The sequence below is a fragment of the Alternaria rosae genome, assembly GCF_020736505.1.
Source record: "Alternaria rosae strain MPI-PUGE-AT-0040 chromosome Unknown BKA58scaffold_1, whole genome shotgun sequence".
NCBI classification, from domain to species: domain Eukaryota; kingdom Fungi; phylum Ascomycota; class Dothideomycetes; order Pleosporales; family Pleosporaceae; genus Alternaria; species Alternaria rosae.
Genome location: NW_025763570.1, coordinates 2,096,336 through 2,113,590, shown reverse-complemented (window position 1 = coordinate 2,113,590; position 17,255 = coordinate 2,096,336). Strand labels below are relative to the sequence as shown.

General features: G+C 50.5%; 3 protein-coding genes across 3 annotated transcripts; all 3 read right to left on the bottom strand.

The window, feature by feature from the left end:
* Positions 1-147: 147 nt before the first annotated feature.
* On the bottom strand, positions 148-5,843 carry BKA58DRAFT_350676 (uncharacterized protein). The gene is made up of 4 exons (XM_046168526.1): positions 5,219-5,843; positions 2,723-5,158; positions 1,546-2,677; positions 148-1,468 (listed from the first exon to the last, which is right to left on the bottom strand). Exons 1-4 carry the CDS (start codon positions 5,547-5,549, stop codon positions 625-627), a joined length of 4,743 nt encoding a protein of 1,580 aa, XP_046030965.1. The 5' UTR covers positions 5,550-5,843; the 3' UTR covers positions 148-624.
* Positions 5,844-6,638: 795 nt separating this feature from the next.
* On the bottom strand, positions 6,639-8,147 carry BKA58DRAFT_446448 (uncharacterized protein; the record flags this gene model as incomplete). Its single annotated transcript, XM_046174189.1, has 2 exons — positions 6,639-7,345; positions 7,811-8,147. The coding sequence occupies 2 exons, from the start codon at positions 8,145-8,147 to the stop codon at positions 6,639-6,641; spliced, it is 1,044 nt and encodes a 347-aa protein (XP_046030964.1).
* A 1,858-nt stretch (positions 8,148-10,005) lies between these two features.
* BKA58DRAFT_446439 (uncharacterized protein) lies at positions 10,006-13,130 on the bottom strand. Its single transcript, XM_046174188.1, has 2 exons — positions 11,044-13,130; positions 10,006-10,943 (listed from the first exon to the last, which is right to left on the bottom strand). Exons 1-2 carry the CDS (start codon positions 12,664-12,666, stop codon positions 10,023-10,025), a joined length of 2,544 nt encoding a protein of 847 aa, XP_046030963.1. The 5' UTR covers positions 12,667-13,130; the 3' UTR covers positions 10,006-10,022.
* Between the last annotated feature and the right edge of the window lie 4,125 nt (positions 13,131-17,255).

The following is a 17,255-nucleotide window of genomic DNA, read 5'->3' as shown; positions in this document are numbered from 1 at the left end:
TTTCTCTCTCTTTTCCTTATCTACATAGTTGAGTTGGGATGGATGGATGGCATGATAGGATTCATTCAGATCGGATACTGCAGCTAGCCTGCTGGTATCGTGTAAGATATGATCACAATCGCATCTCTTCTACCCTCCTCACCGTTACCCTGTACTGGTTCACCGCAAATGTGATGCAGGACGCCAGCACTGACCTCAGCCTGCGTTCATGCTTTTGTCTGACTGCATAGGGCGACATCCTAATTCGGGCTACAGCACTTAGTCGTTTCACCCCCACACTACACTGCGGACACGACGCTACCCACCGTTCCTTTTTCCCAAGATTCCAGAGCATGGCCTCGGTACGGTAAGAGAATGGAAAGTGCCGGTACTACACGCGTTGGCGCGGGCCTGGCTGCCGAATGTTTCCGGTGTGGCTGGCCTGTCCGCCTCGCTTGCCTCACTTGCGCTCGGCGAGTGAATGCATGTATGGTAGACTGACGAACACGTGTCGGGATAGGAGACGGGGTACACGTAGACAGCACCGGAATAGACATGGCCAGCTAGGCAAGGGTCAAAGGTCTCGTCGCTCTATAGCCACAATGCGTTGTTGGCGACATTGCTGGGTCTTAGCATTGACTCTGTCTATTGCTCTTGAACGGATTTTCGTGGCGAAAATGACCTTCGTTCGCTTTCCAAAAGTGCACTATTCGCATCGACTACTTCTCCGCTTCGAATCGATGACTCTTCATCGTGTCCAGCCGGGGCAGCTTCCTCCGGTCCATCAACCCATTCTACGCCCTCTGCATCCACAAGTTCAACACCCCATCTAACATGTCCACTCGCATCTTTGAACCAACCCAACTTAGTCAGCCTACCACTCTTGGCAAAGCCGTCGACCCCCTGCTCTTCAATCAAACTGATCAGTCCCTCGCTTCCAGCTACCATAGCCAGTACGTCTGCCAAGCACTCGACGCGATGTTGCATGCATGAGCTCGGATATACGATCTGCAAGCTCACGATCAGAACGATCAGGATGACGATAAGTAGGATGAGTATAATAAGCGAGAGCCACGTCGCCGTCTCATTCATAGCAAGAACTTCAACCCGTTTCGTAAACGTCCCATTCACAGGGTCCGGTGAATAGACTTGCTGGTAAGCTGCTCTATCAGGCTCTCCAACTGAACGGCGCCCGCTGAGATTCGACGACCCGGTATGGATAAAGTGTTTGAAGAAGACTTGTAATGTCTTCTCGGAATGACGCAATAGTGTCGTTGTATTTAGCAGGGATTCGGTGTCTTTGCCCGCGAGATTCCAGTTGGCGTAGGACATGAAGTCGACGTTGAGACCACGATCCCGATCGCGAATGTTGAAGCGTTCGCTTGCTGCTTCTTCGATGCTGCGGTTGTAGGAGAGCCAGGAATGTGGCATATGAGGTGTAATGATGTGTGGGGCGGTGAGGAGCTGCGTCATGAATAAATGGCCGTAACTAGTAGCGGTGGTGGTTAGCATTTGGATTGTGATGAACACGCTCGAGATAGTAGCTCAACCGGATGGATGGCTTACCTGACATTTCCTCTTCCATTGTAGGACGTTGGATCAGAGTAGAGGATGTCCCAGGCGTACTCCCAGGCGTCAAGAGCAGGCTGCGGGTCAGTCACCAAGCTGTAGTCCAAAACGTTCCCAGAGCTCCTAGCTACAGTAACACTGGCGGATGTATTTTCGATAACCATGATACAGTCCATTATGGCCATCTTGGGTTCTTCCGTGAAGTAGAGAAGCTCTTCATCTGCAGAGGCGTACGGTAGGTTGACTTGTTGTACCTTAGGATTCGCAGCTGGATTAGCTCCAGATATGTTCGCAGTCACACCTGGCCCCACGATCCACTTGATGGTGAAGTTGCGGTACCAAGAGCCATGAACGAGAACATCTTCTGGACCATCCTCGCTGAGGGGATCGGACGGCATATTGGCACTCGTGCAGTTGCCATTGGTAAGTTGTTCAGAAGTGCATTCTTGGATGAAGAAATTGGGATCTATCCGTTCAATCATTGAGCTGTTACTGCTCCAGTACGCAACGACAGCTTGCCCACCTGGATCCGTGCCATTCGTACAGCATGATAACCGTCTTCGGGCCGAGAAGACAGACGTATTGTACAATTTGCCGTCAAATAGAGTAGTCGGTAGTGCAAATCCTTGCAGCGTTTCATTGGTACGATTGGGAAAAACGTCTGCAGCTTGGTCAAGCCAGCCGGAGTCTGGTACGGCGATCGGAGAGCACTGTAATCGGCTTCGGATAGCGGAAGTAATGAAAGACGCGTTTGCGGGTGACGCTATAGCATTCGAGCTTGTATGTCTCCCAAAACCGGAACTCGATTTTGAGGATACTGTAACATTTGGCAGCTCTTCCATATCGAGTGGAGTAAACGTCCATTCGTCCTTAGTCCACGCCAGTTGCGGTGCTTCCAGAACGATCTCGTCCAATGCGTGGTAGAGCCATTGAATCGTGGATGATTCCAACAGTTCCTCGTTTATCTCGAAATTGCGTGTACGTTGGCCTGGGTTGAAAAATTCGATAGGCTCTTCTAGAAGCTCAAAAGGTGCTGTCACCCAAAGTACATCATTATGGGATGGGTCCCAAGTCCCTCGACTGATCAGTGCGGTCTGTCTTTCGAAGACGGCTGCCATGGAGATAATAACTACACGGTTAGCTACATGACTCAAGGGAGCGAGGAAATGCTTACGAATTTGTGACAAGGTTGTACCAGTAGCTATGAGACATAGCATCCAATGTTTCCGCGATGCTGATTTTGCCGCGGCCCATATCCAGTGTGAAGACTGGTATGTCAACGATGCTCCTCGTGTTGAGGCTAAGGGCCTCCGCGACAAGGAGAGATATGGCTGCAGAATCCGCATAGGTTTATCAATACCATCCCAGCTCAATCCAATACAAACAGCTATTAGCGTTGCGATGACAGAGTGAGGAGAAAAAGACGTGTCGAATAAACCCAAATCGACCTGGTAGGTAAATGCAGTCTGGGAAAGCTTTTCTTCTCGTGCATAATTGCGAAGAACGAGCATAGTTATGACGATAGCGACGAGAGTAGCCAGCAATGTAAGAAGCCATCTTTTGTGGAGCATTGAAGGCCTCCAGTCATCTTGAAAGCCATTTTTCGAGGAGAGCTCGCTTGTCTTGCCGAATGCACTCGGTTTTCCATCTGCAATCGACTCAGCTATCGATCGCTTCTCCGAGAGGATTCCGCCTTGTAGATTATAAACCCGTGATTGGATGATGCCTTGTGTGCGTGATCTGTCATATCCAACGAATGTACTGGACGTGGTAGAAGAAAGCGAAGTACTGCTAAGGAGGGACGCTGTTCCAGCAATAGTGGCAGGATCTGAATGGAGGTTAAGTGGTCTTTTCCTGGGCGATGTGTAGAATACTGCTATTGCAATATAGCATGCCAAGAGCAGAAACAACACCGATAGTGTTGTTGCGACCTCAGTGACGACCAGAATCCGTCTCCTTACGCGTGTAGCAAGCCCTTTTGTATCTTCGAATTGTGGGTTGTCGGCTTCTATGAGAGAGGATAGCAAAAGCTCTCTTGTGAATTGTGTCCGAAGTTTGCTAGCTTCTGCCTCTAGAGTGACGTTCTCCAAAATATTGGACACGTTGTGAGCGAAAGTTGAAGCAAGAAGTAACGATATACCCTCAAAAGAACCGTGGACATCAGGAGGTACGGCCATGTACTTGTCCCAACTGCCACTGCGAAAAGTGAGGTCATTCAATAAGTCCATATCGATGGCTTGTTTTGACACAAGCTGATTGTGCCGCTCAAACTCTGATATATCGAAGGACATGGACGTTTCAGCGCCATCAATGGATGCAGAGACCGCCAGACTAGCTGTACGATATTCCGGGGTGCATACTTGTGCCCGTATCGTGAGGTTGTCCCATGAGCTTTTTTCCCATACGCCCGCAGGAAGATCGGCAGGTGACGGCCGCACAATCCATTGAGGCGATGCAAGTAGCAAGTCGCGCCCAGTACATTGATCGGAAAAACTGTAAATGAACGTGCGAGACCATTGATCGAGGACCTTCTCTCCACTGGAGCGAATTGCTGGAGGCTGACCATAATCTCGAATAAGTGTTTCCCACGACACGTAACTGGAAGACATGTTCGTCCAGAGCAAGCCGCCATCATCTGTAAAGGTATCGCTGATGAAGCCATCCGAGGACAACATGGAACCGAAATTATTCCACTGAGCGATTGGGCCTTGGATTTGGACCTCACATCCGTCCTCTGATCGAATTTTGAAACCTTTTGAGTTGACAGTACATGTGTCGTTTGGACACGACGTTTTTGCAATGTCTGTATACTTGTACGTAATATCGATTATATCCTTCTCGACCAGAACCATCGATGTGCAACTGTAGTTGAGATGAAACACCTCAGTATCTGCTTGCCATATACCGTTCGGAAGCGTTGCATGGCTCTTGTTGCCATTTAATGCTCCAAAAGGTACAATGACTTGCGAATCTGAAGACCAGATAGATGTAGATACGTTGTAGAGATATCCACTTATAGTCCGGAGATACGTATCCCTTCGAGGTGAAAGCTGAATGGGCGACAACTCTTTGCCAATTGTCTGGCCAGCGGCATACCGTTGAAGCTGCACATCCTCCTGATACAAGACTTCTTTTGCAACGAACACGGACGATGAGAAGGTCGAAATGCTGAGTACACTGATACCAGCTGCGAGCGAAGACAAGGCCAGATTCCACCTCCGGTGGCCGCCGCTCCGCTTTCGAGAGAAACCTACAAAGATGCTTTTCCACCATACCTTGGGCAGATAGAATAGGGTGAACTTGGCTTCGATGGATCTGGGGTCGGCCATGCGTGCGTATGCTTCAGTCCTCTTTACGTCCTCGGCAACCTGCACAACAGCCTGCGTGAAGAAAATGGCGACGATAGTGGGGGTATATCTCCATCCAATGAGTATTCCAGTGGACCCATCCTCATCTCCGAGCCCATGGTTTTTATAAGACTGCCAGCTAAGGGTTGCTAGGACGGTAGAGAGTATAAGCGATACTAGGCTAAGAGTGATCAGGTATGGGCGCCGCAGCGTGTATGGCAGCCACTTAGTTGGTGGTCGCAGTTTTTCGGTTTGAAGCTTTGCTATGCAGTAGTTAGAGAATCTATGATACAGTAAATTGGGCTCCTCAAAAATGCACTCACGCTGGCGTGTATCATCCAGGCTCCCTGAGCGCGGCTCATTCAGCAAGCGGTCATCGCTCGCTAAACCGAGTGCAGTAGATGCTGGGTCGGACACATGGTCGCTTCCGGAAGCGGAGAGCGTTTCGTTCTCATGCGCAGTATTTAAAGATGTGTTATCGCGTTCCCGTTGGTCCAGTAGTTGGGATTCGGGCCTGCGAGTCCGGTCAATGCTGTCGCGCTGTGCGGCATGCTCATGGTGCGTGATCCCGCTGGAGTCCTCGCCATTAGGAAGCGATATCCATGAATAACGTTCGCGCCGCTCAGATAATGGGCTAGTGTTTGAATGCGACATGCTGTCCGCGCATTCAAGTACGGATTGTGGGTCCCACGCAGGTTATAAGGCAGTCTGACTGGAGCTTGTGGATCGCGCAGAGTGTCCGGGAAAGACAGATCTAGAGGCTGAGTGCATTCAGGCAACTATAGCAGGCCCTAGGAAGGCTGAGCTTCATGTTACGCCCTGCCGATGCAGCGGTCACAATCAGCGGGCATAGCCTCGTTACGCCCGGCGACCCACTCATGGCGGCCCAATCTCCGCTGGTTACCTGGCAGAGCCTCTCAGTATTGAAAGCCGTTAGATATATAAGACGCTGGCTGTGAGCGCCCAGTAACAATGCGAGGGAGATCTGTTCGTATGTGACAAGGTTCAGCGTCAGCGCTAAAGCCCAAAGGGTAAAGCGTTTCAGGGGAGTGTCGATCAACGAACTTTGGGATGTCGCACAATCCTGTAGGTCCTTCACCGGAGTTAGTACCCACAAAGAAGAAGATCAGATATCGTTCCAAGGTTGTATCACAGCCGACGACATCATTACTCAATACGTGCTTTCCCTATCTGCCCGCACGAACTCTGAGAAAGTATCTGGCTGCCGCGGGCCACAAAAGCAAGCATTAAGTACATGGCTGTTGTGCGATCACGTAACACATGACTTCGAAAGCATGTTTAGCTATCTCCAAGACTAGGACGAGTCCTGGAAACGCTAGACATTACAACAAAAGCTGTCGTTTTGCATCACTTCCAAGACCCACATCGCGCTAATTACATTCACAAACTAACGCATTCCAATGCGATCAGTCTCAGTGGATGGCCTAACTCAAGTGTATCAGCTTGACCTACTACCTTTAACAGTTCATTCTTCGTTTCTCGACATCTCATGGACATCGTTACATCCCCCTCAACCCAGCACGAACATGGTTCCATCCCAGTTATAAGCCCGAGTCAGCCTCCGCCCAAAGTTCCTCGCCAACTTGAGTGGTATCCCGTTGCTCGAATGAGGTCGATGTAAGTGTACACCTCGCTGTAGGTGCTCCAAGTCACCTGTTGGGGTAAACTCCCAGGCTGAGCCGTGCATCTGCTCGGTCGCGAAGCCAAGCTTGGTGAGTGCGCTCAAGAATTCCTCCCATGTATAACCTTCCTGGGCACACTACTTTTTTCATCCGGAATGTGAAAGAGCGCCGAGAAGACGCGATGGGCGTTCTGGTCCACCTTATAAACGGTCTTCTCTTCCAAATCCTGCTTTGGACCTTGCGCAGTTGAAACTGCAGCGGGGCCGGGCTCGCCACGGGTCTTCTTTCTGGTCTTCTTCGTCACTGCAAGCTTGTCGAATTTGGCAGTGACGTCTTTAGATGAGTCATGGAAGATTTTTGAAGCTGGCTGGAACTGGAATATATCTTCTGGTCGCTCTGACTGGTTCACCCTTGGGAACTTCTCATGCCATGTCTTGGTCCGTCTGATTGCACCTCCTTCATGGAATATGTGATTAAGTGCTCTCCTCTGAGGCCGGTGGCAAAGTTTTGTGATATTGCTGTCCACCATGGCCCAGAATTTGTCTAGATGTCTCTCAGCTTTACATAGGGCTTGTCGCACTGGCTTTCTGGCAGCGCTCCTTTCGGAAGGGTAAAGGAACTTCTCGTCTTTGGGATCTCCCAAGTCTGTATCCGTGATGAGCCCGTTCTTAGTTTGGAAGACCTTTCCCCAGCCTTGAAATGACCCCATGAGACTGGCTTTATAGTGTGCTGGTTCTAATTCCAGATAGTATACCGACTCAGTGTACCAGGGCTGGATCATCGATCGGAAGGTGCATTCAGCAAGGACTGAAAGCTTTGTCAATATCTGCTCGATCTGGTGACTGAAGAGATCTCTTGCTGCCGGGTTCCGTGAGAGAAAGGCCTCAAGAACGTCAAGGCAATGGTAGAGCTCCTGTCAGTCCGGGATCTTTTCACTCTCGTAAGCGCCAGTGATGCTGAACAACATCATATAAGTTTCTCTCAGTAACGGCTCTTGAAGCATACTTGGGTTAGTTTTGGTATTCCTGTAGTCTTTAACGAAGTGCTTGCGGACCCCGGGCCTTGTACAAACCCCTCTGAGTTCCACCAAGTACAACGTCTTCATCTCTCCGAGTAAGAGATGTGTGTAGTCGATGGCCTTCACCTCCGCCTCGTCAAGTTCGCTTTAGATGATCCTGTTTGGATATATCTCAGTTAGCTTTTCGAGCTCGCGCATTTAGTCCGCTAGTTCCTACCAGTACATGACATGGAAATGCGACCGAAGAAGTATACCGTTCAGGATGAGTCTCACAAAATCTTGTTCTTCCAGTGCTGGGTGTTTTCTGACATGTTCGTGTGGCACCATGAACACGTCATGGCTTACAACATCGTCATAGGCATCCTCAAAGTAACCAGGATCTTCCCGAAGATGAAAAGCGTGATCTTGGATGTCTTTGGCAGCAGATTTGACAAGTTGGCAGACTCTGTCGATATCAACGCCAATGGGTCCTTGGTAATACAACATAGCTGCAACTTTGGCAAGGGAACTCACAAGCTCTCCACGTCCAACTAGACTGGGTGTTTCCGGTTTGATAGGACGAATGTCGTCCGTCGGCTCTGCTGGGCTCATGGGGCTCAGTATAACCTCGCAAACTTTGACCAGGGTAGTGTAGATGTGGAATTGTATCAGCAAGACTTGCAGACCCTCACCAAGACCAAGGGCGAGTTTCCAAACCTCTAAAACCTCTGCAATCTCAACGTCTGGTCATTCACGAATCTTGCCGTAGGTCATTTCGCCGTCGAAGCGCATTTTGTTTGTCGGCAAGAGGTGGTCATTGACCCGAGCGGTCAGTATGAACATACGCTCAAATGCACCGAAAGCGTATGGACGGCTTCGTCCTCGTGTATTAAGATATAGAAGAAGCGTTTTCGGGTCGTTGGCGAGATCTTGAAGGTTGATACATGGTAGTATTCGCTTTGGATTGGTGTTGTCTGACGCTTCTGTAATCGTATTAATGCCAACGTTCTGCAGCACCTTGCACATCGGCAACCTCCAAGATTACCTTTTGCGAGAGGAAGGAAAGAAGCTAAGGAGGGTTGACTGACTGATGCTTTTCGCGGGAGTGGGGACAAATTTCCCTGTAGTATCGTCGAAGCTGGCGGAAAGATGCTTGTCCGGCATATCAGGCCAAACGCTCAACAGGAGTTCTCTTCGCTTCGCTTCGGTCGTGTATGACTGTATATATCTCTTGCGTATAACTTCCTCGTGATGAAGAATTATATCGTGAAGCCTCTGATAGTTTGTCGAAGCCCTCGTAGCATACTCGGTGGCTAACTCCTCGAATTCGTTCATAGGGTAGAAATCTCCGGGTTTGTGACTTGAGAGGAGCCACCTGAAGATGGATTGCATCTCTGCATTGGGAACTAAAGGTGTCATTCCAAAATCCTGATCGTGTCGATATACTGTCTGCGGTTGAGAGCGAACGGGTGGGTGGAATAAGAAGAGGGCTGGGTATTAAAAGGAGAAGAGGGCAGAAACTGTAGCTTGGAACCATCGCCACAAAGTCCCTGGCCGACTCCAGTTGAAGGCCGCACTGACTATACTATACGCCATGAAAGTGACGAAGTTAAAACGCAATTCAAAGGCTTCTATTAGTCTGGCGGCAAAGGGAGTGTTTCGGGAATAGTGAAGCATCTGATTATCCTTATAGGTATTCACTCTGCGCTTGCTACGGGTTGTGCATGATCGAGAAGAAAATATCATAGTGGGTCCTGTAGTTGCTAGGTTATGGTGATGGTTAGGAGATCCAAAAGCAAGTAAGCTCTTGTGTTGACGATACTTCTCTTTTCGAGAGGACCTGATTGGGAGAATACATATGGATTTCGGAAGTTGTGAGTCGCTCACCCAAAAGGAAGTACCTCGAAGACATCAATCGATATACGAATTTTGCTCAAGATGACTTAAAGAGCTCTATTCTGTCTTTCCAGAAGACAGTATTCGTCCGATACGCTGGAGATAGCTCAACATCTGATGAGCGGCTGCGATATCCTTAATTCCAGGAGGATGCCGGAATACCGCGCAACCTCCAAAATGCCTTCTGGACTCAAATGCAACGGGCCCCATCTCAGCTCACCGAGAGACTCAATCTCATAGATATCCTCTCCAGGCTTGCTCCTGGTTTTGAGATACGCGAAGATCTTTGCATTATGTTCGGTATCATCCGAATCCTTAGCTACGGCCCGATCCGTCGTCGGTTTTGGAGGTGCTCTTCTCTTTGTGAATCTCCATTTTCGCTCCTCGTAGCTCACACCGGGGATATCGAGGTCGCCCCCAACTTTTGAGATCACTGAGAACTGGCCAAATAATGGAAAGCATAACTTAAATTCTACGTCTTGAGTAAGGATTTTATACCAAAGCTCTATGAACGCCATGACCTCTGGATGTTGTACCTTTCAAAGTGTGACAAATAGTGTTTCCTCAACATTATCCGCTAGAAAGAGACATTCAAGCGAGCTGGAACATATCGCCCCTCCAGCCGTACGTCCTCGCAAGACGGCGACCGAAGCGTCGTGCCCACGTAAAAGGCAACTTGTGTGTTGGGTGAGGCTCATGGAACTGGATGGGCTGCTCCACATCTAGGTCTCGAGGAGTAAATTGCCAGGCGGAACCTTGCAGCTTCTGCGCGGCGAATCCGGTAGCTACCATGGCGTATAGGAAGTCGTGCCAGGGAATATCACCAGGATGGTCGCGTGAAAGTGGTGAATGAAACAGGATCTTGAAGACTTTGTGTGCGCGCTTATCGAGACAGAAGGTCGATTCTTCGTTGATATCGGCGGGAGCAGCTGTCATGTCGGGGTTGTTCTCGTAACCATGTTCGGTGCTAAGGACTGCCAAACCGTGCGACTTTGCTTTCTTGGTATTGTTCAGGTTGGTCTTGTCGAATGCGCCGGTGATCTGCTTTGAAGGGTCATGAAGGTCATTGGAGACTGGAACATATATGTATTCAATAGGCGTAGAGGGTTCGGAGGCCTCGTCGGGCTCGACCCAAAGCGGCGTGCGCTGTAGTGTACGTTCCTTGATAAGACCGGAGACTATGTCGTGAGGAGTAGTACCGGTACACATCCTAAAGCGAACATCTGCAGCATGCCAGAACGCGTCCAGGGCCGCCTCTGCACTCCTGAGATTTTCGACGGTCATCCTGCTTCGGCGTTTGTTGACTGGATAGCGAAACCTTGCGCCTGGCTTTCCAAGATCAGCGAGGTTGGTTCCCTCGAAGGTTGTGTTCAAAGTTGAGTGCCACCTAGAGAGGTTGATGGCATAGGCTGCTATGAGCTCTGTCTGTCGCTGCTTGGCTGAGTACTGAACTCGCTTTGCCCAAGGTAGGAAGAAGCTGAGTTGACGAAGACATTCCAAGACTATGGAAAGCTTGGACAGGAGAGAAGCTGCGAATGGGGAGGTCAAATTTCTCGCTCGCTCGCTCGCTGTTTTGCAGGAGATTATCCAGTGTCTCCACCAGAGTATGCACCTTTAACGACTGTCGGACAGGTGGCTCCCAAAGATACTTGAAAAGAGTGAAAATGCGCTCCAGTTCTTTGTCTCGTTTGCGACTACCTTTGCTGGTGAACTTGATACCCACCACCATATCTTCAACACTGTGATCGCATTCTTGGGAGAAATAGGCGCGAATCTCCAAAGAGGATGACCAGGCTAGCCTCAGTTCTTGTATGATTTCCAATTGGAAGAATTCCAGAAAAGACCATGCTTCGACAAGTGACTCTGAGAAGTCTTCCGGGAGCTCTTCTTTGCCACTAATCTTCCCAAACCCAAGCTCCTCTTTGTATAGCAACGAGAGATAGTTGAGCTCAGATATACGTTGACGCAATTCGTTCCACATGAACAGATCAATGTAGCAGTCGGTGGCTACACTATGTAACACACGAGGCCAAAGAACTTCGTTGCGCGCACTCTTGTGTGTTTGTTTACAACGAATACCTGGCAGTATTTCAGGCCGATGTTCTTTGCATTCAAGTGTAGACTCTCGAAAGTATCCTGGGTCCTCTCGGAGCAACCAGATGTGGTCTTCCGTCGCATTCTGACATGCCGACACCAGTGCTTCAAGTCGGCCGAGATCTGCTAACGTGGGCACACGATAACATGCTTCGCGTACGATAACGTTGAGCGAGGTGAAGTCCTGGTCGCTGCAAGTGAGAGCTGGAGGCTCGGGTATATCTGGAGCATCTTTATCGATCCAAGGTAGATTCACACACGATTGCTCGGTGATGGCTGATTGTACCATTGGGTTATCCGACAAGATCTCGCCGACACAGAGTAGAAGGAACTGGTACACCGTTGCCTGCATCGCCATAACGTGTGAGCCCGGCAAAGGGTGTATGGTATCTCCTCTGCTCATCGATTCAGCGGCGTCCTTTTCCGTATCCCACTCAACTATCCGCCCATATCCTTCGCAGTTCAGCCCCATAGTGTATCTTGTCTTCTCGAGAAGTGCTGATCGTAGATGAATTAAAGGGGCCAACTCGTAATCCAGAAGGGCGAATTTCCACATTCCATGTCGGCCACGTGCGTTGAGAAGGATGAGCAGCGGATTCGGCTTGGTGAGGTCCTCGAGGTTGAGATGGGGAAATGCGTAGTGCGCCAGGCCATGCGAATGCCTCTGGTGCGGGCACGCATTAAGAACGGGCCTGTCGATGTCGGGACGATGATTCTTTGGTAGCTGTGATGGCCAAGCCTTCTCCAGGATAGCTTTCCGCTGCGCCTTAGACTTCTTGAGCCAACGCGCACGAACCTCACCTTCAAACTTGGTGATGATACAACACAGCGTTGACCAAACCATAAGGTTGATCACCATAGGTTCGCACTCTGTATTAATGATGTGCTCCACCGGGATCATGAGGGCTTTCTCCCAGCATAATGGTTCCTTCTGTATGTCCTTGTCACATGGGTCGTCTTCTGGGCAACCGAAGTAATGGTGTACATGCTCGAAGTAGTGGAAGATACCTGCTCTTGTGAATGTAAGACCGCCAGATCTTGTACCCTTGAGTAGCGCCTGGCGCAGTGCCTCAGAGGCTTCGGGTTCGGGCAAAGATTTAAGAGATTGTAGCCACTGCCGGTACTGATCGGTCGACTCCATGTCTGGGTCGATTGGCGATGACGACACAAGATTTAGAGCTTCAAAAGAGAGGTAGGGAAATTGAGAATAGATTGCATCGTTGTGCGCAGACGTAAATGACTCTAGGCTGCAGCGGCCGGTTTTCGCAAAGAGGCACAAGTGAGAGGAATTTTTCCCATTTCGCGACAGCAAACAGTCATCAGGCAAGCGCTCTCATACCGCTACGATCCTGCGCTCACCAACACGACGACATAGTCTTGCATCGGCGACAAAGACCATGTTGCTGAGCTAATTGCGCAAAGCGACATGTGTCTACCTGATGTCATCTACCGGGGCAAACATATCAGAATCGTTCGCTGTTGGTGTTTGGTGGTTAGAAAGTGAGTCCAGCGGGTAGGTCGGTTGTGGTCTTTCTGATTGTCGCTTCTCTCGACTACCAGAACTCACCCAAGGAAGGTACGCCTAAAGACGCGAAGCCTCATTCCCCTCTCTTTACCCCTCGACTACGATCTACCCCACTTTCTCTCACTCTTTTTTCGTCGCGTCGTCGATCAAGTTGCGGTGAAAGCCCTTCAACAGTCGGTCAGATAACGCGCGGAATATCGTCGGAAAGCTGCAGACGATCGGGAAACGACAGCGACATCTCAAAACCACCACCTCGCTAATGGCACAATCCGCTTTCGGATGCGACACGAATTTACGTATGCGCGACGCGGCGCGGCATCGTACGACTTGCTGTCCGCGATCCCAGTGAGCAACGTTGCGCAGTATGACGGGGGGAAGTTTGTTCCGCCAAGGGCTAAGGCAAGGACGAGGATCAATTTCCCCAGACCAGGCTGTTATACGCCAGTCCGGGGAAAGCGGGCGGCGAGGATAAGGCTTGGACGAAACATGTCGGATGTAGCTAAATGTAAAGGCTACGTCGTATTACCAACGATGAAACGACGTTGAGGTCGCGTTAGCTCGCGTCTAACCCGCGACTTCCATGGCTTCCTATTCGGCGTCTCGACGATATGATGCCATGACAGGTGAGCTTGGCTCGGGCTATTACTAGACAAGAAGAAGCAGAGAAGGTTTGCACCAGGAATAGTCGCCCGGTAATAATGTCTTTCGTTATATTCAACGTCAACATGGACTCATGGTTCGGATGATGCGGAGAGAAAATTGTTTGCAGAGGACGCGTCGCGCATCGAGATCGCATCGTGACTGGCGCTGACACGAGTGTTTACGGCGCCGAACTTCCTCGATCCGCGATGCCTTGAACTGTTGGCGAGAACAACTTGGATTAGCCTTGCGCAGGGCGGCCAACGCAGGACGGAGAGAGGTCTGAGATGTCACTCTTCTGCCGCAATTTCGACCGGTAGAAAAGGGGCGGCACGATGGCACAAACGTCAGTGACGCCTTGGTCGTAACACCTGTCGGCTCGAGCGTCCTTCCAACAGCGTTCTCGAAGCCTCATTCCAGCCGGGCACCCGTTGCATTGCAGAGATTATTTCCGCGTCGCAACCCAAAACGGCTTGCCTATCTGGGTGCGTCCGACTCACAGGGAGCATGAGTCGATGATAAGCGGTAGAAAAAGCCGTTGCGAATGCGAAAGGCTGTGCCTGGATGGGCATCAAGAAACCAAGCAGTAATGCGCATCGCGCTGATCAAAGGTGGAGAGACAAAGTTCCAGACGCCTCGTCTTCCTTTTCGAGTGGGCGAATCCCAGCCTGCTGGTATCCGGGGAATGCAGCCCGGAAGCTCCACTTACCCCATCTTGCTCTGCCGCAAGCCCTCGCGTGGGATGTGCATACACTTGCATATCGGACAAGCGGTCAGAGAATTGACTTGTTCGGTCCGGCTTTGATGATGCCTTGCTTGCGACAGCCGCCCAAAGGACACTGTGGTGTCTTGCTCGCCCACGTCATACGCTTGTCGGCTCCTACCCGCGGACCGCCGCCGTGTATCGCAAGGTATTGGTTTGCTGGTTCGGGCCGTCTACGATACAGCGATAGGCATCCGTTTTTCACCCAGCAAGCTCCTGATGCAGTCGAGGAGTGCGTGGGAGGCTGCTCAAGGGCCTGAGGGCTTGTGCGCCTTGTTTGTCGCATCCTCGCTTCGAGAACGTCGTCTCAGACACGTCGATGATGACAGGACGCCCCAGAACAGCCTTGATTCTGCGACCCGGGAGCAGGATCAGGGCGTGGGGTGGACTCTGCGCTCCAGGTGCAACGATGGTTGCGAAGCAAGGAGTTGCAACCGTCCGCTTCCCCGTGTGGCCGCCGCATTTGATTGCTGATTATACTTTTGCTTTTAGCTCAAAACGTATGGCCCTTCCGAGATTCCGTTACAACCCTGGCTAATGATGCGAGTCAGGGTTTGTCTTTCCGGCGGTGAATAGCGATCGTATCAGTACTTTGGTCTCGCACTCTGTCTTGTATAAGAGAGCTGCCCCCTTCGGCGCGGTATCGACACTTCCAACACATCGCAAAGTACAACTCGGCCCTAAGCCCAAGACTCATCCCTTACACGTCATCCTCTACTTGACATTCAAAAATCACATCTACGTCAAACCTGTTTGCTTTCTTCAAACACTCCCCCAAAGCATTCCTCACACACGAGCCCTCTACAACACCGAACTTGTGTAACACGTCTCGCTCAGTGACACGCATCTACCAAAAAGTAAGCTCAGCCCCTTACGCAACACTCTTCCCCATACCCGAGCACCTCAAGTCCGGGGCTCCGCCAAATCTGGTGGCCCTGCATGGCCAACGCACAAACCACACATCAGCCCTGTCGCAAACAGCCCCTCTCCCTCAGCGCATTCTACCTTGGTATATTAAAATCTGACTCACCCTTCTCTAGGCTCACACCCCAGTCTTCGTTACCGAGTCAGCCCCCGAAGTTTTAGTTGTTGTCACAGCCCGAGACAGCACATCACATATTTCTTGCGCCTTCCCCCGAGCGAAACTTGCATTCATTATCCTGCATTGCCCCAGCGCATCAATACTTCCGGACCGTACCAGCTTTTCGGCTTCCGCTGCGAACTGTTTAATCGACCGTTCCGGGCATTCTTCACATTACCCACCAGCCTTCTTACTGCGCCGTTACAAGTTTGCTTCCTACAAGACTCATCGTCGTCTACGTACCGAGTACATCGGTCTACATAAACAAACCACCTTTCAACTTTACAAAACCACACAAATAACCACCAAAATGCCCGCCTCAGCAGCCTCCGCATTCAACCCCCGCCAGCGCCTATCCATCTTCACAAACTCGACTCTCGGTCACGATGTCAGCGCAGCGTTCAAGGCTTCATCAAGCCTGAGTTCGCGCTCCATGGAGGTCAACGAGACCCCCGCACCACCGCCATCGCCCGTCGACTTCAGCTTCCCCAGCACACCAGCCGACAGCCGGAGGGGTAGCTCGGGCTCGAATTAGAGCGCCTCGCTCTTCACTGTGTTCTTACTTCTTTGCACTTAGCGGGTTTCGTTTGTTTACTTGATGTGGCGTTGGATGCTTGGGGTTGTACATTAATATGGCTCTGTTGCGCGTTGACCGCTGCGTGTCTTCATTCTGGTTTTCACAGTATTCTTCACCACTCTTTGTTCTGCTTCTGATTCCCCGTCGATTTGGCAACTTACAATATTATACTACGTTTTGGCATTTTTTTTCTTGGAGGACTTAGATGTGGGTTCCTGGGCAGACGGCTACATAGCCGCAAGGCTGGCCGGATTTTACTATTCCGTAACGAGATATGCATCAATCAACCATATATCCAATTAAACGTTCATTTACAACGCATTGTTCCCTTCAAACATTGTCATCGGCAATCACCAAGCACACACGCACTATATCGTCTCCTTCAAACAACGTCATAATGTATCATCAAGTAAACACGGACTACACCGTCCCCCCAAACGACGTCCTCCCAAACTATCAAGCTTACACACAACGCGAAGTATCCCCCAGACAACATCATCAAACCCTCTACACTCCCATACTACGACACCCCAGTCTCGACAACAAACTTCACTAGTCCCCACACCCGAAACAGTCGAGCACGTCTCTCTCGGGAACAAGCATTCGACCCTGACTTCATACTCAAACTCAGCTTGTAGCCACTCAGCTACGCCACGTCATCATGCTCGTGATGGCATCTTACACTCGACATCATAATACCTTACTACCCCACATCATAACCTTTCACTACCCCCACACTACACGGACTTACCTCCACACTATGTAAACCAACTACCCCAACTACCGCCACACTATTTTCGCTCAATCTTACACTTGATCCAACCCTGGATTTACTATCCCACCCCAACGTCATCACCCATCCAACACAGTCTCGTCAGCAACCATGACCCATAAGGTAGCCCAGTCAGCCGTAGCGGTACTCAGAAGTACCTGCCTATCATCGCACTGTCGGCAGATTGTCTTCGGGCCAGGTGTTCCCTTTGGGTATAAAATGGGGTGTCGTCCCGGGCGACAGTTCCCAGGGAAACGTGAGGTGAGGTGAGATTGGAAAGAGCTTACCTGAGATTCTAGACGTGGGCGTTGGGTGTTGGATGTGGGATTTAGGATAAGTAAGATGACAGGGTTTCGTGAACGTTGGTGATGGT

Excerpts from the sequence above, each read along its gene's own strand:
- BKA58DRAFT_350676 (XM_046168526.1), bottom strand. The coding sequence starts at position 5,549 with ATGTCGCATTCAAACACTAGCCCATTATCTGAGCGGCGCGAACGTTAT. Across the intron at positions 5,159-5,218 it reads CCTGGATGATACACGCCAGC|CAAAGCTTCAAACCGAAAAA; the intron begins GTGAGTGCATTT and ends ACTACTGCATAG. Across the intron at positions 1,469-1,545 it reads AATGGAAGAGGAAATGTCAG|TTACGGCCATTTATTCATGA; the intron begins GTAAGCCATCCA and ends CACCGCTACTAG.
- BKA58DRAFT_446439 (XM_046174188.1), bottom strand. The coding sequence starts at position 12,666 with ATGGAGTCGACCGATCAGTACCGGCAGTGGCTACAATCTCTTAAATCT. Across the intron at positions 10,944-11,043 it reads CTGTCCGACAGTCGTTAAAG|CTTTCCATAGTCTTGGAATG; the intron begins GTGCATACTCTG and ends CTCCTGTCCAAG.